We start from the raw sequence: 24,219 nt of genomic DNA, 5'->3' as shown, positions 1-24,219 counted from the left end.
GACTGAGAGTGTAGCATGATAAATGATCCAAAGGAGTTTTCCTGTCATGCTTGTATATGTCTTCAAAGCATAGCTCTAGATTCATTGGAAAAGACAGTTGGGTTTTCTGCAGCAGTTCTCCAAACCTGGAGGAAAATGTGATTACATAGTAGTTTGGACAGAAAAGACTGAAGGAATGTATGTTGTATTTCACTAGACAAGGAGTTGCAGGCATCACTGAGGCAGGAAGATGCATATCTTTAGCAGGTTTCATTATGTTTGGGAGCTGGTAAGTTAGAGTAATTTGTCATTTTTTTGGGGAGGGGGAATGTGACATCAGCATGTCTAAGTCTGTCCTGATAGGGATTTTCTCTCTTTTTTTGGGGGGGAGGGGATAATAAAAAAACAGGACTTTTAACACTTTGAGAATGTTTGTGTATGTCATGTAAGTTGTGAAATACTAAGTTAAAATTGTACTGTGATATTTGACTGTCTGTGCTTACGTGAAGTCTTCAATGTTCAGTATGTTCTGATCTAGAAAACAGAAAATCAAAATTATTAAACGCTGAATAATGAATGCACAAATTAGTCGTTTTTGAGAAGCTTTTATTTGCAACCTATACGCTTATTCAGATCGGTATATGGTAGTGATAGGATAGTTCCATTTTCTTTTGGAATTCTTACTTTTGCACTCATCTTCTGCCAGTAAATTAATAAAAATCTAGATTTAACATTTCAAATTTAATCAATCTATTCAGATTACTGTGAGTAGTTTTATGGAATTTGGTGCTGTGCTGGCCTGAGAGTGTAAAGGGCCCATTTTGATATTTGTTACGACTTCACTGTCTTGTTTAATTAACCTTGGATTGGACCAAACAATCTGCATGTATAAGAGTAAACATTATGTGTAGCAGAAAAGTTGTGTGCAGGCTGGAATATTACATAGGGCTAATGGTATTTGTTTTGAAGCTGATTTTTTTTTGCGGGGTGGGTATAGCCTGTTTTCCTATATATATATATACACACACAAATTCCTAAAGAGCAAAGTACAAAACAGAGATTTACAAGCATACTTTTCACACAAAGCTGATGTTTGCAATTTACAAAAAATACTGGCTGAAGATATGGGGTAGTGATGTTATGAAATGTCCTGCATCTTCAGAATCTAACCTGTTTTTTTTTGTTGTTGTTGTTGTTGTTGTTGTTCTGAAACTTAATTTTCGGCGATGTCTTTTCTGCCCTAGTTAAGGGGAAAAAGGCATATGTTGCTAGTCTACTTTAAGGATATATTTTACTCACAGTGAAATTAAATAATAGCATGTATATTATTTTGATCTCTGGACATAAGATAAATGATGTCATTCCATGTGTGCTTTTTCATGCACCCCTAGTAGCTGTTAGCCTCCCACTCACTGAATACCTGAGCTCCGTAGGTCCATGGGAGGAGTCTGTGCTGTTTTCAGATGAGATATGAAAGCAAATAATCACCTCATGTATTACTATTTAGTCTACTCTACCTTTGCTGGGGTTGTGAAGCAGTTAACCTTTCTAAAACTTATAAAGCTGTTATCTGTTATTAGCTGTTATTATTTGTTATTAGATTGATTGAAATGTATATTGCCTCATCCTACTTCTAGCTTCACATTCTTTTCAAAGATCATAAAGAGAAAATTACTGTGAAGTTCTTGTCATCATTGCCAGCACCCTGACTGCTTTAATTTAGGGATAACTGTTAGCATCATCTTTATTTGGTTACTTGTCTTCTAAGTTCTGATCCAGCTCACTTGACAGATCTGAAGAAAATGCTAAAGTACGACGGGCTCTATACAGTTGTCTGCCACAGGCTAGAATTACTTTTCAGTTTTGACTCCTAACTCCCATTGCCCCTCTTCCTCTACCTCACTCTCTCCTTTCTTTGGGATATATGTGAGACCATTTGAGCAGAGAGTTGAAGCATCAAATGCTCTGTCAGTAATGGTTGAATTCTACTTGGCCCTGGAGGTCACCAATACCTGAGCAAGAAATTCCCGTTATGTGCAGGTAAAGTAAAAATCTTCAGCATTCTGATCTAGAAATGCTTTTTAAAAAAAATTGGCAGGGACTGAGAGTCATGACTTGACTAGTAAGTGTTGGAAGCAAAACATATTCCTAAATGTTTCTCTTTGACATTAATACTGCCCATATTTGACGTTTTCATTTGAAACTGCAATGTCTTTTTCTTGTCTTGTTCCTTTGGACTAGGAGTATTCCAGTGATGATACTAAGCTAGAATACAATGTAGATGCAGCCAATGGTATTGTTATGGAAGGTTACCTATTTAAGCGAGCCAGCAATGCCTTCAAGACTTGGAACAGGTAACTATTCAGAACTTCTATTAAGCTTATTAAGATACTGCTTGTTAAGCTAAATTCTGGTCTGACTTACAGCCTGTGCAACTCACTGATTCCACAGTTTTGACAGAATGCTTGGACGACTGTTGATAAACATAGAGATGACATTTGAAAGCCATTTTTCCTTATTTTCTGTCCTAGTTGTTTGCAAGCCTTTTTCTAAGAGTGTGTCTTAGTCTGGAGAAGTCCAATGTATGGAAAACTTGCTTTGTTGTGCGCAGTCTGTCTCTGTAATTGCATTTTGGCCTTACTTTGGGGGTTGAAACAGAGCAATCCTTATGATTGTATACAATAAGTTATGTGAATGTATATGCTGCGAAAGTAAGTGTTAGAGGACAAAGCGAAATGGAAGTTGTATAGCCATTGGAAGTAGGGAAACACAGTGAAGGACTCAAGTATTCAACTTATTTTTCCTGCAAGATGAGCATGTAATTGTTATCCTCTACAATTCCTGTCCTGTGCAGTGATTTCTGCTTAGTAGTTTCAATGGTCCTGTTGGGAATTAAAAATATATTGCTAGTCATGTCTCTTTAACAATGCACATTTTACTATTGTTTAAATATTTTTGTCCCTGAATGGGATTTCTTTTGCATTTCCAAGGGTATACGTGTTTTTCAAGGTAATATTATATATGCTGGAGTGTTTACAGTATAGCTGGATACAGTTCTTGAATTTTAAAGTTATTTTGTTGTGATATAGAGCTCTTTTTACTATCTTATGCTGTGCAATTTTTGCAGCAGTGCTTCTGTTAAAACTATTTGCTGTGTTTCAAAGGCCAGAATGTGCATTTGGATAGGTGGTCCCTTCCAACCTTAATTATTCTATAATTCCTTGAGCATCTTGGAACATCTCAAGTCTATAACAAATAGGGATTGCTTCATTTAAATCCATAGACTGATGCAAGGGCCATTGGCATCAATAAGACATTATCTGTATTAGCAAGTCATGTACAAGTAGTAAAAGGGAGTTTGCTTTGGTCTACTTCTAATCTGGTCCCTGTGGTCTGATTATCTGTCTGTAATTGTAATGTACCTTCTGGGTTAGTTTCATCCAAGCAGAATTCAGAGTTCTCCAAGACAAACCTGTGAGGCACCAAAGGATGGTGAAGGGAGAAAACTGTGAGATACGCTTCAAAAGCACATTGCTGGTCTGAAGTAAAACATCAGTGCAAGCACACAGGAAAAATCTGCAGTAGCAGGGCAGAAGATTGTCCTTTATTGGATTCTCAACAGGCTGAAAGGGTCCTTTTGCAAGGTGTTTTGCAGGATTGACTGCAGCCTCTTGATAAGTGACAGAAGGCAAAACTCTGACTCGCTCTCTGTGTTCTTTTGGCTAGTGTAAAGGCCTTGCCCTGTAGGGAGGTAACAGGAGGGAGCAGGACAGGAGTGTTGGAAGGTAGCTGAGAAATATTCTTCTTTCATGTGGCTTCATACCTAGTAATACTGTATGTGTATCTTACCTTCAGGTGGTGAGGGAGCTGGATTCAATTAAAACTAACTTCTGTATGTTGGAAATTTAAATGGACACAAAATAAATACGAGGGAGTAGTCATTGACATTCTTTCAGGTTAAGTTGCAGGTTTGAACATATATAACAAAAACATACCCAAACAATAAATTATTTAAGAGAGCCAAGGTAAACAGCTCAGTAATGAGTCAGAGCTGCCTACTTTTACTATATAATTTATATTTGCTTATATTTTTTTCTTGTTTGTCACGGGATTATTCAATAAAGCTAAACCTTTAACCTCTTAATCTTAGATTCTTGATAATTTCTCTCATTCATTGTGATAGGCTAGTTGGATGCTTCAGAATTAGGCAGAGAATAGCATTGGATATGCTATCTATAAACACTGTTTAGAAATTGCATCAATAATTTTAATTCTGTACTTCATATGTTCACAAACCATTACTAATTGTTATGAAACTACTACTATTATCATACATAAAATATACATTTAAGACCTTAATGAAGATAACTATTAGTTTCTGACCCTAGCCTCATTTTTCATATTTTAATAGAAACAGAGAAGTATTTTTATCTTATTTTTATTTCTGAATCCATTTGTAATTGCTTGGTACTTTGTAGGCACTGAAGTGGTCATTGCCATTTTCCGCTGCCTGTTTCCACTGACGGGGTGCTTTACTTACGTAGTAGTGCAGTTTCAGCTGCAGGGAGATAATGCTGATTAAAGTTTACCATGTATTAGAGGTGAGAGTGTTTTTCCAGTCACTGGGTAGAGTACAAGAAAGGACTGTGTCATTGCGTTAAACCATTTTGTTTGTAAAAATGTACAATGAAATACCAAAGGAGGAAACATTCAGAGAATTACGTATTTTGTATGAGGGAATTGAGAGCTGAAGTCAGAGACCCCAACACAGACAAGATTTTTTCAGTGTTTTTATTGGATAGGTAGTTTGCTGCTTCATTGTATGCCCATCTTTGGGGTAGGTGGGTGGAAGAACAACCAGCTGAAACAAAACCAGAAGAATTTGCCTAGAAAGAAGTACTGGGATCTCCTCATGTTCTGAACCAAGGGAGACAGCACTGATCTTCCTTGCTAACTGCCAGTTGCACTGTCAGTAGTAATATGTATTTAAAGTGGTAGCTTCTCTTTTTCCTCTCTTGGTATCAGTTGGTATTTTGATGATTCTAGGCCTTTTTAAGTACTCCTTTAAGACTGAACTAAAGGCACCAAAAATCATTGTAATTACCACTATTGGTGTATACTTGCCAGCATTAAAAACACAAGAGAAAAGGAAATGGTACAATGGATTTTGTCTGGGTTTGACACACATCAGTATGATTCTAGCTAACAAATTAGGTAATTGTGATGTTTCTCTGGGCGTCTTGGTCAGCAAATCTATAGACACCATGGTGGATTATCCTGGGAAAAAGTCTGGCTGATGGGAGAGAAAAAGATCGGAACCATATAATGCAACCCTTTCAAGGGGGACAGGTCTGTTCTAGGGAATGAAACCTTATTTTGTTGCTAATCCAAGATAATTTGTTCCTAGAATATGTAGTTTCTTCCTGGAGCATCTGGCAGCTTGGGTTTAATTGTCTGAAGACTTCAGTTGCTTGGGCTTTTGCTTCAAGTTTCCTGTTCTTGGATAGTTCTGCATGAGGCTGGCTTGAGAAACAGTGTTTGAGCAGGTTACAAAGTAAACCACAAGAGCTATTTGCAATTCAATGTTGCTGTGTTTTGAAAGAGCTGGAGATTTTGCAATCTCTTTTTATTGTGACTAAATGGATGGTGTATAATGTACATGAGTATTTCAGATAATATACTTTAGTGGAATCAAAATGATGTTTTATACTGGAAAGTCTTACAGTAATAGGTATGGAATCCTATTTTTTGAATGTACGTCGATCTGTTTGTAAATGATATATCTTATTGTACACAATTTTTCTTAAGGCATCAGGAACTGAAATCGGGTGCATTTATTATTGTGGAGCAGTAGGTGGAAAGCTGGTTTAGTTCCTAGAAATTCAAGTGAAAAATAAGTCCATATCACGAAGAAAGATATGCGTGAATAAATGTGTGTACGGAGAAAAGCATTTATCAAACACTGTTCTGAATAGTTTTTAGATTGGATGCATTAAATATTTTCCTTTTTAATTCTGCTGTATTTTCAGATCATGCTAATTCTTTGCTTATTTTGCTCATTTTGCATTTTTCATTCCTTCTCCTCCTTTCCCTTATGTTTTAATCCTACCCCATTTTTTCACATGACAGGAAAAAGCCAGATCACATCAGGTACCAACCAACTTCTTTTATACCTTCCCAATGTTTCTTTGGCACGCAAAAAACTCTTAATTAACCCTGCATTTAATTTTGATTACTTGCAATGGATGTATAAGTGGCTCAGTCTAAGAAAATAACAGAAGGATTCTGCCTGGGGTGCCAGTATACCTGCCATTCAGCTCCTTTAAAAGAATTAGAAAGATTGAGCTAGTTTTAGCTAAAAAGGAATTAAAGCAAAGTTTCTGCACTCAAACTTCTGAGAGTACAAGATCAGTGTTTTGACTTTTTCCAGTTGAAGTTGGTAAGATTTTTCTTATCAATTGCATTGGAAATAGCGATGTAACTTTTAAATGTTGTGCGTTCTTAATCGACTGTTCTATTTGTGTGCTGATAGCAACTACTGAAGAAAATGGTTTCCTTTTGAGAATCAATAAATATGATTCTTCTCTGATGTAAAACTCAATTTAAATTTTATATTTCTTTTTGGTATTACTCAGTTCTCAGAAACTGGAAAAGTTTTTTGATGAAATTTGTATTGTTTCCTATTTAACAAATACTCTTTTGAATTGTGTAGGTATAAATGATGGAAAACATTCAGTTTCTAATCCTAAACAGCTATAATTAAGCACTACTGAGTGAGGCAGTGCGAATTACTTTAAGATTCCCCAAGTATGTTTTCTCCTTCACCATGCTGCTTTCCTATTTTTGACAGAATGACACATTTAAAGAAACTTTGGTAATGGTCAGTACTTACTGCACCCATGTTGCTTGAAGGTTTATGAACATTAATTCTTAGAAGAGGATAGATGTGGTATACCCTATAACAGCACCTTCAGTACATTTATTGTACCTCAGAAGTTCCTGGCTGTTACTGCTGTAGACCTCCAGCAGTCTGTTTCCTACAGTAATGAATAGAGTTTATTGATGATACTTGGTTAATATGAAATAACTCAAAGTTTGTGGCCTGAATAAAACTGCTGTGGTGCTGGCATGTTGGAAGGGACTCTGCCACTTTTATTTTTTCAAGCATGCGATAAAATGTCAATGAAAATAAAGTTAATACATCTACTTCAAAAGTGTGATCTAAAAGTTATACTAAATTCTAAATTGTTGATCTTGTTCAATAAAAGTTTCTTAAAAAAAATCAAAAACACCACACTTTTTGACTGGACTGGAAAGTTCTCTTAAACAGATTTAATTTCTCTACTAGGAAAAAAAGGGGATGGAAGACTTTGAAAACTTCTAGACTAGGCTTTAAAGATGACACAAATTTGTTTTACAATTTGTGTGCTCACTTATATCCAGCTGATCAGATTGGAGCTTATTTACTTCAGTAACTCACTAAATATGTAGCTATAGAACAAATGAAGCATTGCATTAATGAAGTTAATTACACTACCTAAGGCCATTATTAGGGACTTGCTCCATTGCATGTTATCTTGGGGCAAGGCTGCATTTTTTTTTTTTTCCTTTATCACTTAGGCACTGCTTTTCATGTTTTTCTATTTGGTGTTATGTTCAAAAAAAAGCACATAAAAAGCCTGACTTTATTTTCCTTTTCTAGCCTGCTTTTCTGTTCAGTTACCTATTTAAATATTAGTAATAACCTGCCTTATGCTCATATTTGAGGCTTAGTTACTGCATCTGTGGGGTTTTTTTTAAATAGATGGTAAAGGTGATACCTTTTAAATAGCAGTGACCAAAACTACTGCTGTTAATAAATTGAAAAAGTAGTTACCTTCTTGCATTATTCTGTACAATTATCTTAACCCAAAAAGAGGGCTGTTATGATGTTGGAAATCCATTATTAAAGGATCCTGTTGTTGCTTTTTAAATTAAATAAATCTGCACAACATTTGAAAAGATTAATTGTTAAAAGGTAGAATCTCATCTGTCTACTAAGTACTAACTTTTCTAACAAATACTAGATTTTCTGATTTGAATCTTAATTTTTTTTGTATATCTTAATTTTTCTTAACAATCTTGGTGTGCTTCTTTTCATGAATGGCTTGTGGTAGTTGAGTATATGGAACCCTCTTGTTACTAATTGTATTAAACTGTATCTTGAAGTTCAACAGCTTGTGGAGAATGAGACATGTTGCAATACGATATTTTGTATACTGTTACCATTCACACTAATTGGAAGTGCAGAAAAATTGATGTGTGGTGTAAGTGGGGTATTTGAGATAATTGAGATAATGCTATGATAAACACAGGTTCACCTGAACAAAACAAAAAAGTGTAAGTAGTACTGCAAGACTGAATTATTTTTTATATTCCTTTAATTTTTGTCAGTTCAAAACCAGTGGTGATTGATTGGTTAGTTTTTCTTTTGTGCATCCCCAGAAGAGGAAGAAAGGGATGGTTAAATTTGCTGGTTTTTTTTATTCTTCAGTGATCTGATAAAACACAGTTCTTAGAGATCTGAGGCACTCATAATTTTTTCCAAAATATGAATGATCTTTCCATTCTCTGTGAATTGTATACTATCTGAACAGTGAGTATGACAAGGAAGGATACAGTTCAGAGGAGTTTAAGTGTTACATTGTCATTTGGATTTTATAGGATGCCTTCATTAAGTCTTTTATTTGATATTTTCCTACAAAGCTGAGGCTTAAGTTAGGATCCTCTTAAAAGGTTTTCCTTGGTTTTGCTTTGGTTTTGTGTGCAATCTTTCTGTTTCAGCTTCTAAAATTTTAAGAAATGCCAAATATAGAGAGACATAAAAACTACATGGGATAGCAACTCTGTAGTATTTATAGTGCCTTTGTAAGTTATGTCTTAGTTCTACTCTCAAAAGTATTTCAGGAGCGAGTAGTTTACATAGTTTAAGTATTTTTGTTATTCAAGCTATCTGAATTTGTGTTATCAAACAATTACTTAAAATTGTAGCTTGCTGCTAAAATACAAAAGCAACTGTTCTTTGAAGTGAAAATGTTTTGTGTGATAGCTTAACTAATGTTGTCATAACATGAATGTGTTTGTTTAGGACTCAAATCATTTGAACCTTGCTTTCTTTTCTGTTTTGTCTCTGCTTTCTCTTTTCCATTATTCTCACGAAATACTTGCCAAAACTGACCGCAGAATTACTTTTGTGAATTCTTTTACGCAGTCTCTCTGTAGACTGTATGTTAGCACATTTCAGTCAAATAAGCACTGTAAAATCAGTTATGTACTCTCTGGATGTCTCTTTATTTGAATAGGCGCTGGTTCTCAATACAAAATAACCAACTTGTGTACCAGAAGAAATTTAAGGTAGGTATCAAAAACTGGCTTGGGCTAGTTTGGAGTGTGGGTGATGGTTTTGCTGATTGATCAGGGGAAGGAGAAACAGTGCTGACATTGGCATCCTGTGTGGCCTTGAATAACCTAAAGGATTTTCTGAATTAGTTTCTCCCTTGGTAAAACGAGACTAATAGCTACACTTACAGATTTTGAGATTCCTGCAGAGTGACTTGTAAGCACATACTTTTTTTGCTGTGAGTTTTGTTATCATGTTGCAGAGAATGTTTTTGAAGAGCCTTAAAAGTTGTTGGTCCCAAAAGGCTTGTATGTACTTGGCGGTAGGGAAATCTTCCATGCTGTTCTTTGAGCAGTTGTGTTTAACCCTTCCAGGACTTGCTCTCTCCAGTTACTTAACTGGGTTCACATCCCCAATTTAGCAGCTGCCGGGCGGGGAAGACATGAAAGCATTTGTTATGAAACAGTCAGGGATGCTATGTACGTGTATTTAATACCGAAAATGTGAGGTGGTTCAGCAGTCAATATGTGTCTTTGTGCTGGTGGGAAAGTACAATTGTTGTATATTACAGCAGCAAGTGCAGCTCTGCCCCAAGCTGTAGCAGCTAGCCTTGTCAGGCAACATTTGGGCATGTGCTCCTTTGTTTACTGTTCTAGAATCTGCTTTTGTACCACACAGCTGTAACTGTTCTTCATGTTGGAAAAAACGAGAGAACTGTATGAAGAAGTAAAAAAAAAAAAAAAAAAGGGGTAGAGCTTATGACAGTTCATTTCTCTTCAATGTTAACAGACCAGGTTCAGAGGCTATTCCTTGTCATGTGAGGCTATCAAAGCAAGGGTCTTCATTTTTGTGGTTGGAAAGGAAACACACAGTTGAGTTTGTGTGAGCACATTTGAGTTGGGCATTATGTGTTTGTGAATTCCAGTTACATTTTTGGTTTTTTCTGAAAACACCCCTTTAAAATGCCATTAGCTTAGAATAGAGTTCTTATGAACTGAATTGAATTGTAAAAACCCCTGCATCCAGCTTCTGGTTTTTGTACTTGGCACTTATAATCCTACTGATTTAGGTATAATCCCGCTGATTTATAAGAGAGCTAATTGCATCTCTTAGAAAGTATCTTTGAACACTTTTGAATACTGTTGTTTGAATTTACAGTGTTGATTATTTAGTAGATTGAATTGTAGGTATAAAGGAATTCTTCAAAGTTTGTATTAATTTTCATAAAATATAATGAAACAGTAAAATTTATCTAAATATTTCCTGCTAAGTCACTCTGATTCTACCTTTTATACTTTTATTTTTGGAGGAAAAATTTGTGTAAACAATCAAATAGAATGAAATGATAAATAATTTGGGATTATTAGCAACTTTATTGTCTTTCCTCTGTGATTTGTTGTGTTAATTTTTGTCTCTTAGGATAATCCCACAGTAGTTGTTGAAGACTTGCGGCTTTGCACGGTTAAACACTGTGAGGACATAGAAAGACGTTTCTGTTTTGAGGTGGTTTCTCCAACAAAGTAAGGAGAAGTGATGCAGTATGTTTGTTTAAAAATAAAAAAATTATTACATTCGGTTGTCCTGAAATGCAAGATTAACATTTCTCTTGGGATAGATCAAAACAGGAAAAGTATCTGAACAATTCTGTTTTCTGAAATTTTGGCTAAGAGTAAGTGATGCTGTGAGAAGTGTTCCTAGTATTTAGTTTACTTTTGGCATTAAAATAAACATGCATTCTTGTGCTTTATGCATAAATGGCTTGTGGTTGTGGAGCTGTTGTGGTTTAGTAGTAGCTGATACTATTAAGTTGCTTAGTAACGTTGAAAATAGATCTAAGTTTTTCCAAATTTCTGATTGTTGTAATGAGAAAGAAACATATTAATAAGTTGTCATCTCAGTAATGTTAAATTACATTTCAGAATGCACTAAATGAAACTACCAAATAAAAATATTTTTCAGTGCTAGCAGTGCAGTTTATTGGTTATATTTGGAGAAGTATGGCAGTCCTGCTGCAGCCTGGGTGCAGGACATGGATTTCTCATTAAAGATTTTGAAATGTGACTATATTTAAATTTTTTATATAAAGTCAACCTGCTTTTAGGTTTGGATGTTATCTACACTCCTCACTCCTACTTACGTTTCTCTTCTTAATAGATTGCTGTCCTAATGTTTGCATCCTCAGTTGTCATTCACTTTAACATGTGCTTTTGCTTCTGCTTGCCTATACTTTTTCAGCCCATAAGTGTTGGAACAGTTTTATACTTCATGACCTGTTTCCTTTGACTGTTGGTGTGAAAAGTAGTTCATTCTTTGTCAGAGAGCTCTAAAATCATTTTCTCTTGATCTCAGTGAATGAACTGTGTTTTCAAGGACTGATACCTGTATCGTGTGTAATTAGTCATGGAGGCATATTGCATGTGAGGATATAAAAATGAAAAATTTAGAATGAGAAAAGAAAGGGAATAGGAAGCTAAACTATTCTCTGGGTTATTTGGAGAGTCATATCTATATATTTTAGCATTACCTGCAAATAGTTTTGAAACAAGGAGTTCGCAATTCATAAAGGATGAGCTGCTTTGTTATCCCAAAATAAATGGGTTTATTAGATGATGCCTACTAAACAATATACTTGTGGTGATAGTAAGAAACTTTCTCAAGTGTCGTATTTTATTGAACAATGTGTTGTTTGATGTAGCTGCTTGGTCAGTCTCTCTGAATCTGAGTACATTTGTATTTGTCACAGAAGCTGCATGCTTCAGGCTGACTCGGAAAAGCTGCGACAGGCATGGATTAAGGCTGTTCAGACCAGTATTGCTACAGCATATAGAGAGAAAGGGGATGAATCTGAGGTGAGTTTAAAAACCAACCAAACAACCACCCTCCTTTTAGATCCTGAAAATCAAAAATAGAGAAAACCTCTTTTTATGAGAGGGGAGGAAGAAAGAATCCATTGTTTGTCTTCCAGTGGAAATGCAATGAAATTTTGAAGACTATCATTTCTATCTAATCTATCTTTCATTCCATCTTACTAATGCTACTTCAGCCTATATGTTTTGATGAGATTTTTCTTCTAAAAAGCTAAACATTTTTTCAGTTCTATGGCTTTCCTTGGCCTTAAAGTTACTTTTCTAGGATTGTAGTGCACTGTCAGTATCTGTAGGACTTTTATTTCTTATATTTAGTGTGTTTGTCTTTTTTGTTTGTCTCTTTTCTTTTTTTTCAGAAACAGGAAAAGAAATCATCCCCTTCTACTGGAAGCCTAGAATCTGGCAGTGAGACAAAAGAGAAGTTGTTAAAGGGAGAAAGTGCTCTTCAGCGAGTTCAGTGTATTCCTGGTAATGCTGCCTGCTGTGATTGTGGTTTGGCAGATCCTCGCTGGGCCAGTATCAACCTAGGAATCACGCTGTGCATTGAGTGCTCTGGGATACACAGGTTGGGAAACTCTTCAGAACTATATTTGATTTGTGCATTGACCTAATTAGGAATTAGGTGGCATTTGCCTCTTCAAGTGTATATTGAAGCAAGGTTAGAGACCCCTGTTTGTAAACAGAATTAAGGTAACTGCTTTATTTGCATAAATTAATGGTAAAGCTGTCTGAGGTAAGACACAGCATGCAGTTACAGGTTAATTTTTTTTCATGCTGTTTAGGAGCTTGGGAGTCCACTTTTCAAAAGTAAGATCTTTAACACTGGATTCATGGGAACCTGAACTTCTAAAGGTATGACAGTATTTTTGAAACAAGTTTCTATTTGGTACTTAGATTGTTGTTCTAAAGCCCGTGCATCAGAAAGTTCAATGCAGGGAACACTTGCATTTATACTCAGTGTGTGTCTTAAATTTTCTATGCAAAAGTGCTTATAGTTATGTTGGTTTTTTTTAATTCATACTTTCTTATAATACATGCGGTAGCAGTAGTCATTCTTGTTACAAACTTGTGAGTCAGAACAACTTATGACACTTTCAGGTTTGCAAATGCACTTTTGAAAGTTTCATCTGAACTTTCAACATATAAAAATGGTTTCCAGACCAATAATATAGTGGGCTGAAAAATTCTGCAAGTGCTGTATCAGCCTAAAGCATGATCATAATTGAAAATTCAGATGCCAACTCTTACAGTGAGATCTTGATTTCGTTCTCCTGCTGGCTTATAGGAGAACATTCATGCAACTGCTCTTGTGTGCTATTTGTGTGCCAAAATTCTAGCTTGAAACATGATTATGAAAATCATGTGACATTGAAATACCAAAATAGAAACTCATGCGTGGATGCATGTGTGCAATTGAATAACTGATTCAAAGCATTTGTTTCTAGCTGTGATGTTCTGGTACTTAGGTATTGCTTCTCTATTCTGAAAAATCAAAAGACAATGTGAGCAGGGGTGTTTCTCTTGTGGTTTGACCTTAAATAATTTTAATATTAATGTGTTCATGCTGAGGAAACAAACAAACAAAAAACCCCAACAACGACACCCTTTGTATGTAAATACCAGAGCTGAATATTCTACCTGGTATTAGAAGCAAGAAGTCTGTTCATTGCCATCAGTAAGCTGGACTTCATGGGCCAAATTCTCCTGAACGTAGTATATGCAGGCTGGTTTTTGTCTTTGATTTTTTTTTTTGCTACAGACATAATAGATTATGGTTTAGCAAAAATGACAAGATGGAATAGAATTGATTGAATTGTCTCTTGCCGATGGGATAAGAATAGCTACTGGCAAAGCTAGCGGAAAAAAGTACCTTCGTTAATGAGGCCTGCAGATGTCATTCTGATAGCACAAAAAAGATTCTTGACTGACAGATGGTCATTTTTGCAGTCCTTTATCAGAAGGGAATGACACTTTAAAAGGGCAACTATATTTTTTGCTATCTTACTCGGAATTTGGTCTCTGTATTCACTGATGGTTTCATTATCATGATATAAAGCCATGCTTATTTCTGTAGGTGTACTTTTACCAGTGAAAATACTAAGTTGTAAAAATAGGCTGAGTGGGGTTAAAAACAGCTAAATAGGTAGAGAAAGCCTTTTGTAACTGTATTTGAATTTATTTATTTTGCTTCATAGCTTATGTGTGAATTGGGAAATGATGTTATAAATAGAATATATGAAGCGAAGTTGGAAAAAGTGGGAGTAAAGAAGCCACAATCTGGAAGCCAAAGGTAGTAATTTACTAGCAGTGCCTCTTCCTTCAGCCTCCAGCTTTAAAAGATGCTGCCACTTTACTGTGTAACACCCCTTGATTTACTCCTCATTTTCCCTTGCCACCAGTATGTTTTGCTCTCCCCCTTTTTCTCACTCTGTCTTTATTGGGTATTCCTTCTGTTGGTCCCATTCAGCCTCTCTCGTCCACTTGTTCTTTTTCTGATCTCACTCCCTCCTTTTGGTGACAACTCTATAGCATCCTGCTCTCTCTCGTCAACATGGTCATGTTGATTTTGTTTCCAGTTTTCTTTGTACCACCTCAGCCAGCTGTACTGTCTGTGAGTGTTCCTGGAAGGAGCCTGTGCCTCTGCCTTTTGTTTACAGTGACTTTGTTCTTGAGTTTGACTTTTGATCCCTGATGCCCAGAATGCTCTTTTATTTCTGCCTACATTGTACATGAGCTCTGCTGCTTTACAGCAATCTTCTGATGATTGTACGGCTGTCTTCCATTTTTCTGATGCTAATTTGCATTTGAAGGTAGTTTCCTAGTGTCTTGTTCTGCTGTATAAGATGTCTTTTAAACCTTTTTTTTTTTTTTACTAGTTTTCCAGTTCTGTGCTGCTTGCCATCAGGCAGTTTTATATTATAGAAAACAGTGGTTTATAAAGCATTGGCAATTTGGAGACAATGATGATAATATAAATAATGTAGGAGATTTGCTAGATATTCCTTCTAGTAGTAACTGCTTTTCAGCAGTTTCAATAGTAATACTTTTATAGCCTCTTTCATCAGTTTGTCACAACTGGTGTGTGTGTCTTAAGACGATAACCTCAGGTTACAAGAAAAAAATATTTCAGTGTGCGTTATGGAACTGGTGGCTGTGCCTACCCAAGGCTTATTATTGTTGTGGCTCTCTTGTGCAGTCTTGATGTTCCTTTAACAAATGTTGCAATTTATATTTACCTAAGAAACTAAATATATGGTATATTAATTGGTTATTAACAATGTAAAACATGTATAAAGGATTAATACCAAGGAGTGGTAGTTGGACTAGATGATCGTTGTAGGTCCCTTCCAACTGAAATAGTCTATTCTGTTCTAAGTAACATACAGTAGCTAATGCTTATTTCTTCCACATACCACTTTCTAAAGTCTCTGCCTGAAAGAAAATGTACACATATTAACTTAACAAAATTAATTTATTTTGAGCCTTATGCAAAATTTAATCAAGAATCCAGAAAGACTAGACAGTGTGCTCTTCATGTTTCTGAAAATGTCATAAGTGTGTCTTATGTGCAATGCCAAACTACAGTTTTGGTTACTGGCTTTAGTATAAAATGGGTGTTCTTTTAATATATTAAAATATTAGCTTACTAACTCCAGGGGTTTTGTATATGACAGGCAGGAGAAGGAGGCATACATCAGAGCAAAATATGTGGAAAGAAAGTTTGTAGAGAAGCAGCCTGCATCAGTATCTCTGCTTGAATCTGGAACAAAAGTTTTTCCTCAAAGTCAGGAAGAGAAAAGGCACAGTGGCCCTGAAAAATCCCTCTTGGCAGGGGAACAAGGTGCAGCATCCCAAAAAGGTATTTATGCACTTCTATCCTTAGCTGTATTACACATATTCTTTTTAAAGTAACACGGTTTTGTATTAATTGATTTCCTGCCTTATGCAGAGAAATCGGAATCTCTTTTAATGGGTCAAAGTTCAGAAGTACAGGGGAGAAAAGACTTGTTCAGAGATGTGCATTTTTAGGTGGGGAAGAATTTGGAGTGGGGATGCTTATCATTCAGAAACATATTAACTACCTTCTTTCCTCCGTATTTTCATCCTTCTTAATTTTTCCGATAACGTTCTTTCCTGCCCTGTCCCTTCCTTACTGCCTGCTTTGTGCTTTGCTAACTTGCATGTCCCAGCGGTTGCTGTAAATAGCGACGAGGCGAGGCGGGAGTCTCTGTTCTGTCCTGATGAACTAGATTCACTCTTCTCCTACTTTGATACCTCTTCAAAACTACGTAGTAGTAAGTACTACAGCTATGGCGTGTTCAGTATTTGCACTAGTGATCCATTGCGTGTTGTGGCCATCTCCCTGCCTTTAATCCATTGTCTCCAGGCTACTGCATTGCTTAGTGTTTTCATGAAATAATTTAAGCTTTTTTACTTATCCTGATCTTTTACTTTCTAATAATCTTTGGCATTTATTATTGTTATAAATGTTACAGTTGCAACATGTGACTTCATATTTTTCTATGGATGCATTAAGAATATTGAATAATTACTAGTCATTTAAAAAAAATTTTGTATTCAGGACCAAGTATAAGAGCTTGCTTTATTATCATGGTATCTGTGAAGAGTAGGTAACTTACGATCTGCATAGTAATTAGTTTCTCCCCAAAACAGTACGAAGCAGTGACAGTGGGATCCAGCAGAGTGCTGATGACAGCAGAGAACACCTTGCCCCTACTATATCAGCTAACAGTTTGTATGAACCAGGTGCGTTAGGCTTTGCACTTTAAGGTGCAAATTTAATCACTACTTCTTGGTAGCATGTTCTTGCCAAAGAGATTAGTGCTTGATGATACAATTCATGTCTCTTCTATCCTGGTGGGCTGAAACGTTTTTAACAAGGGTTATAATCGCTTGAGTGACCTTTCTCTTCTCCAGGCTTGCTAGCAAGAATGACATTGAATCCTTCTAAATGAGTTCAGAGAATTCTGGTTTTGCCAGTCAGATGATACTGAGCTAGAACTTTGTTTTTTAGCAGATAGAGCAATGCTGCATGTTGATACAGACAAGTCTCCACAGAAATGCATAATCCTTTTATAAATAGTTAAATCCTTGGAGATGGAATTCCTGTGATGTCACAGATGATAGGCTTTTATGTTACTTGAGCATTCTTGCTTGATTTTTCTGGTTTCCACTTATGTGGAATTGACCATGTGTTTGAGCATTACTGCCTCTTTACTCAAACCATTATGAATTGATTGATGGAATTATTTGCTATGTCATATTAGCATCCTGGGCTGACAGATGTATTGAGTATGGCTTGTCAAAATATCCAAAACATTTATTTGTAGAGCAAACTTATTCTTCTACGTCAAAGCACTCTTCTGAGGTATGTTTTCAATCCAGTAGTTCACAGCTGTGGTTTGTAGGCAAGCAGCATGTGGCTTAGATCCTTTCTTTGCCTGCATGGTAGAAACATGATGCTGTAACTCATGAAAGCTTCTATGTAACAATGTCTTTATCTCCCAGACTTCACTCTGTATACCTCTTACTGAGATTAAAAGAAAGATTATGCTTTAGCCCAAAAGATTATAGCCACGGCAAGTAATTGGTAAATGACAATGGTATCTTTTAACAAAAATTAAGTCAGAACAGTATTAGCCTTGTATTCAGGTGTATCAAGCTGTTGCAGATAAAGATATATTTGTGTGACTACATCTCTGCAGGAAATTAGTTTTATTCATATCTTGTAATATAGGATAAAACACACTTCTAACCTAAAATCAGTTCTTAGAAATGACATGGAATAGGTAGATTGAAGGATATTCACATGTGCCAGTAATGTGGAGAGAATGTTTTCTGGGCAGTTATAATTCTGTGAAGTGGCCATGCCTGAATGCTGGAATAAACTAAAGGCATCTGTGACTTCTGGCAGAATGGGACAACAATGCACAGCATTCTGCAAAACCTGAGCTACCTTATGCCAGAGACATGACATTTTTGGTCAGAATTCCAGGAGGTACCTTATAAAAACAGGGATTAGATAAGCAATTTTTTTTTCTTTTCAGAAGGAGACAAGCAAGAGTCTTCTGTGTTCTGTGACTCCAAACGGCCTAGTCCAGGATTGCAGCTGTATCAAGCTGCCTTTGAGAAGAATCTTCCAGATATGGCAGAAGCATTGGCCCACGGAGCTGAAGTAAACTGGGTCAACGTAGAAGAAAACAAAGCAACACCACTCATTCAGGCAGTGCGAGGGGTATGAGATATACAGTGCTGACTGATGTGGGAGGAGGGGAAGGGGAATAATAGGGATATTTCTGTGTCACTGTTTCTTTTGAACTGCTTGCTTTGCTAATGAATGATAATGTGATGCTGAAGTTGTCTTTACAGTGTTCTCTCAAAGTTATTTCTGAACTAATTTTTTCCTGTTAATGCTTTTTTTTAATTATATAACCTAGTAGCATTTTAATTTGATATGGAAGCAAATCCCTTTTGTTTCCTTTGCCACATGACTCAGTAGTGAGTAGGCAGAGCAGGTTTGGCTTTTATTCTAGAGATCTGGTGCTGAATTGTTTCTTTGCTTTTATTTCGTAGGGTTCGTTGGTTACTTGTGAATTCTTGCTGCAGAATGGGGCCAACGTGAACATCAGGGACATGAAAGGCAGAGGACCCCTGCACCATGCCACGGTCCTAGGACACACTGGGTAACTCATTGCTCCAGAATTTGTAGATGGCCATCTGTTACTATAGTTGTTAATGTGAAGCTGCTTAATTTCTCCAAATACGCTGGCATTTTAATATATTGCAGGCGATCTAGGTTTTTCTTAAACTCTTGTGGTGGGAGAGGAAATAACATTTTGAATTAGCGGTCTCATCCACTAGCAAAACATACATCTATAAACACACTTTGGTCCATTTTGTAAAAATGTGTATTTAATAATGCTTTGAAATAGCCTGTACTTTTGGTGAAGACTCGCGAGATTTTTCTCATTTTCTTAAGAATTATGATACAAATAGGAGAAACAGTGGTGTGTGAGGGCCAAGGCTTTTTCTGACTCATCCCACCTGTGTGTTGCACTGAGAGAGTATTTCGTTTCAAAATGTACTGTGTTACTCCTTGAGTTTTGGAGTCATGGCTTTTAATTGAAACCCTGTACCAGCTCAGTTCAAATGAGGACATCATATTCTGGTTGGTGGTGCCCAAACTCTTTGCATGCATAAATTCTAAATAGAGTGCAAGTTGACAGTTTGGGAGAGTTTAAGACTTAAGCTTGGTCAGTATATATATAAAGATGAAGAGTTATAATAGCAGAGAAAAATGAGATCAGTTTCTATCAGGTAAATCAGGCACCGGTGAACTATGTTCTTTACTGTATTGATTTATCCTGCTCAGTGGTTCTTGTCTGTTATGGTGAAAGGGATGAGGTTTTTTGGTTGTACAACCTAAGATAATACAGGAAGGCAGAGTCTTGCTTCTAAAGGGTTCAACTCCTTGCTACGCTAGCGTGGTTTGACTTAGGCTGTCTTTCTAATGTGGGTTAAATAATTAAAGGTTTTGCTTACTCATGTTTTGATATTTTCAAGATACTTTTGGTGATTTAAGCCAAATGCGTTGCATCCAGCTTGAATTTATTTGCTTCTTTCCTTTATTGTTGTGAAAATTATTCTTAAATGCTTTTTCTAAACAGACAAGTGTGTTTATTCCTAAAACGAGGAGCAAACCAGCATGCCACTGATGAAGATGGGAAAGATCCATTGAGTATAGCAGTAGAAGCTGCAAATGCAGATATTGTAACATTGTAAGTTGTACGTTCTGTTTCTCACTAGGTAACTAGGTTTTCCTATTCTGTTTCAAGTTAAAAATATAAGAAATGTCAAAATTCCTTTACATAAAAACAGGGAGAGCAAAAGAAAAATCAAAGAGAGTGCACTATCCATGGATGACCTCGCTGGCATGAGGTTCAGGAGTGCATTGTAGGCCTTGAATTGCAGTCTTTTTTAGTGCTTTAATGATGACATTGTTCTTTTTGCTTCCTAAATCACAGGTTGCGTTTAGCAAGGATGAATGAAGAAATGCGTGAATCGGAAGGACTCTATGGACAGCCAGGTCAATACTCCACAAATAATCATACTGAAATGCAGTACAAGAAGTGTATTCAGGAATTTATCAGTTTACAATTAGATTCGTAGGATCTGAGGGAAATTTAAGATAGCTTCATACAATAATGGTTTTTATAAACAACTGACACATGTTAAAGCTTCATTGAAATTCACTGGTGTGACTTTGTTAGAGTATTTAGGGGACCTAAAAGGAGAGTGTTTGAAGTACATTATTACAGTAGTATATGTTAGTACAGCCATTACCAACCTGTTTTGCTGGCAGTTGTCCACAGTTTTCTCGTATTGATGTTCCACTGAAATTCACATAATGTTAGGATTTGCCTGATGTTATTTAACAGCAGCCTCCTGACCCAGGTTGCTCAGAGACCATTGAGGAGTCCATCTTATTACAGGATACCATTCTCCTTCCTGTGGAATGGTCCTCTTTTTTTAATAAAAAACGCTTGCACACCAATGTAAAAATGTACATTGAATATTTCAAAATAACTCCAAATGGAAGTAGGAAAGTATTATTTCCTCAAATTTTATTTTAAAATATTTTTATTTGTTAAGATATAAATAAGAAATGGAACAGTCATTCTTAAGTATGTATTTTTGTATGCACAGTATCTTGGTTAAAAAAAAAAAGAATTGGCAGACATTTGAGCCAACTGGTACAAGAAAGTAACAAATCATATTTAATGAATATGTGCAACTTTATCCTCAGGCACTCAGTCCCAATTTACACTATGTTCTGATGTGATATTTATGTAAGCCATTTCTTCTATTATGATATGCTTCCATAATTTAATCTCATGAAAATTTCAATAATGAAGGCACACTTGTCAAGTTAGACGGCTAAAAACAGGCTGCTATACCTGCTGGTAGTGAGAGGCAAACCTTATCTTTAAGGTTGAGTGCTGAGTACTCTTGGCTCACTCCTATAAAGCCCTTATGTTTGTTCCCCTGATCCATAAGGATTGTGTGTGTTTATGTCTTTTACCAGGTTGGGGCTGGAATATGCTCAAGGGGCAACATTGATTCTCGTGTCAATATCCCAGATGAGCTCTATTAAATAAATCCAATTTATTTATTTCATAAAGTTTCTCCTTAAGAATAGATGTTTTTCACATTTATTTTTAAACAAATCTCCTAGGAAAGTCAAATTAAAACAATAAAAGTACTGTAGACACTCAGACATTCAAATGCTTTCTTTAGCAGAGCAACAAATAATTTAGAAGTATATACTTGATTATGAACTTAAACGAGGAAGAATTCCCCACTTAGAAAATGCAGCAGGTTACGTATATGAAAAGTCTATTGCCAGTTTGGCCATTTTGAATGTAAAGCTGTTTTCTGGTATAATACATACCACTTCACTGACAGGCTGAAGGTAACAAATACTGAAGTATTTTTGAGTCTCCTCATTGTTATTTTAAGAGATAAAAACAATAACTATCAGTTTCAAATAGTAAAATGCCTTTGTTTTAAGGGAGGTAGGTATTTTGATTCAAAAGCTCTGTGCTAAAACATAAATGAGTCTTTTAGATCATTTAATGGACCTGTCACAAATCCAAAATTATTATAAACTAGAAAATGTGTTTCTGTAGTTTGTACAAAAAGCCTCAGTTGTTTACTAAATGTTACAAATGTTTAGTAAAATGTTTCATTCATAACAAATACAGGCACTACTTACAAGAAAATATGAATGTGTTTAAACTAGAGATGGAGGAGACTTTTCCCTGACATCTTGTTAAAAAAAATTTTTTAGACAGCTGCTTCAAGTAGGTAGATGAAATAAAAAGCTGACTAATGTTTCATTGAAAATATCTTCACTTTTTTATTAGTTTGTATTACAGTAGAGTCTAGAGGCTGCAGGTGATGAAACATCTGGATCAGATTGTACAGATGGTGTCTGATCCTTGTAAACAGGCAAGATTGACAACAGAAAGTAGAGCTCCTATAAGGGAGAGAGCTTGCCCAAAATCAGAGGGAGGGTGTCATTAGGGTAATTTTTGAAATTCAGGCCGCAAGCTATAGCACAGCATCCCAGCCAGGGGATCTTGCTGTATCATAGCTCTGCTTTCCTTTACTTGCTGAAGTCTCTTTTAAGAGTTGAAGTAAATATGTGAATGTTTCAAATGTTAATGTCTGCTAGCCTGCTAGAAGGGTCGTGTAAACATGTAAGTGTAAGCACAAAGCCTGTCTCAGCTGTTGCAAGGTATGATACCTTTATGTGGTTGTAAAGGAGGCAGGTCTTTTTCACTGCATATACATGTTAAATTATCTGCGCTGCCCTTATTTTGGAAAAGAGGAGTTCTAAAATTATTATTCTAGAAGAAAATAAGGATTTTTCAAGACAACTGCATGTTTGCTGGAAGCTATGTGAGGGTAAATATCGATGTATGAGTTTGCTGTCATCAGAGTGAAGCCAACTGCACATTTCTTCACTTTAGTAATGCGTTTGATAAACAATTACTAATGTAGCTAATGGCATCAACATTTCTGATTTAAATATACCTGGCTGGTTTGAGCTACTGAGAGAATATAGATACTGCTTTGCAAGATACAGCTGGTCTTCCAAAGTATTTCTAGAATGGGAACTAGCTAAAACTAACTTGTTCCACAAAAAGTTCATTGCTGGTGGTAGAAGCCATATGCACCATTGTACTGTTTCTTGTATAATACTTGAGTGCTCATCTTCTGGTGCTACAGTATGTCTGCTAACTATTTGATATTAGTACTGCTACTTTTTCTTCCTATCTTTTCTTGAATGTATGATGTGTGCCTTTTGAGTTACTCACGTGTTAAATGGTAAAGCAGTGTTATAGTATTTTTGTACATAAAATCTGCACTTTAGGGAAAACATTGCTTGGAAAGGGAATTTCCAGAATTCAATTTTAAAGTAGGATTTTAAAATAATTATAAGGTTTACAGTATTAAGTATTTTAATGCAGCATACAAACTAAAGGGGCACTTTATTTTAGTCTATTTTTGTATGTAATATTTTTGTTATGTAATAGAGCCAAGAACAGAGCCACAATGTATCTTGCAAAAATAGCTTTTGTTTTTTCTTTCAAGTTAATACGAAAGAAACAAATATGGCAACTTGAACTATAGTACTAGTTCACCAGTGGAACTCACTTCTGTATTAAAACCCACTTCTTGTATTTTATCATACAAGCTTAATTCCGATTTGTGCTCTTTGTAGCTGTTCTTTTGGTGAATGTTACGACTCCATTCATTCTGTACTTATCTCCCAGCACAAGCAGTTATCAGAAACTGTTACAATAAAATGTGTCCTGTGCCTGCTTCATCTCTAGAATATACTTGAAACTACATCTGAAAACCAAAAGGGAATTTCACTATAACTAACTTTTCCTAGTAGAGCAGTATTGAATGTATTTATCTCAAAGTCTGGGAAGAATTTTTGTCATTACATTTTTATATAAACCCACATGCCATGCATGTTAAATATTTCCGGAAGGTCGGTGACATTTCTGAAAGTGTTTTCAAATGAATGAAGTCTCATCTCCAAAAGAATAATAGTTCTAATATTGGAAATGTGCATTAAAAGATGGAAAAACACAACAGTGTAACTTTTCATTGCAGTGCAAACTTTTAAGCACAAAGAAATACTTTTAAAAACTACCCTTTGGAAAAAAAAGTGATGGAATAATATTTTTCTGCAATCATACTGGAAAAAAAATCCTAATATTCAACATACATGATGAGAGAGATTTTGGGTTGATTTCTTTGTCGTGCTATTAATCAAGCTGCCAGCGAGGAACAGTAGCACTGGGATCTCGTGTCCTGTGTGGTCATCTGTGTTGGGAAGACAGTAAAATTTGGATGGCTGCATAGCTCCTGACCAGACCAAATGTTTTATGCATT

At 35.9% G+C, this 24,219-nt stretch overlaps 1 protein-coding gene across 3 annotated transcripts in view; it reads left to right on the top strand.

Moving 5' to 3' along the window:
- ACAP2 (ArfGAP with coiled-coil, ankyrin repeat and PH domains 2) overlaps positions 1-24,219 on the top strand; it is a 69,628-nt gene that overhangs the window by 39,735 nt on the left and 5,674 nt on the right. The window contains exons 10-23 of one of the 3 annotated variants that reach the window (XM_068406575.1): positions 2,221-2,333; positions 6,109-6,129; positions 9,321-9,372; positions 10,778-10,878; positions 12,102-12,207; positions 12,582-12,790; positions 13,008-13,077; positions 14,421-14,515; positions 15,900-16,084; positions 16,900-16,992; positions 18,294-18,481; positions 18,820-18,929; positions 19,914-20,024; positions 20,271-20,332. In XM_068406575.1, the coding sequence (XP_068262676.1) occupies positions 2,221-2,333; positions 6,109-6,129; positions 9,321-9,372; positions 10,778-10,878; positions 12,102-12,207; positions 12,582-12,790; positions 13,008-13,077; positions 14,421-14,515; positions 15,900-16,084; positions 16,900-16,992; positions 18,294-18,481; positions 18,820-18,929; positions 19,914-20,024; positions 20,271-20,332 (1,516 nt within the window). The remainder of the gene's footprint in view (positions 1-2,220; positions 2,334-6,108; positions 6,130-9,320; positions 9,373-10,777; positions 10,879-12,101; positions 12,208-12,581; positions 12,791-13,007; positions 13,078-14,420; positions 14,516-15,899; positions 16,085-16,899; positions 16,993-18,293; positions 18,482-18,819; positions 18,930-19,913; positions 20,025-20,270; positions 20,333-24,219) is intronic. The other 2 variants (XM_068406576.1, XM_068406577.1) reach the window with 2 other exon arrangements.

Source organism: Nyctibius grandis, chromosome 8, assembly GCF_013368605.1.
Source record: "Nyctibius grandis isolate bNycGra1 chromosome 8, bNycGra1.pri, whole genome shotgun sequence".
Lineage (NCBI taxonomy): Eukaryota > Metazoa > Chordata > Aves > Nyctibiiformes > Nyctibiidae > Nyctibius > Nyctibius grandis.
Note: the sequence above shows the minus strand (reverse complement) of the source record. Positions and strands in the feature narration are given on the sequence as shown.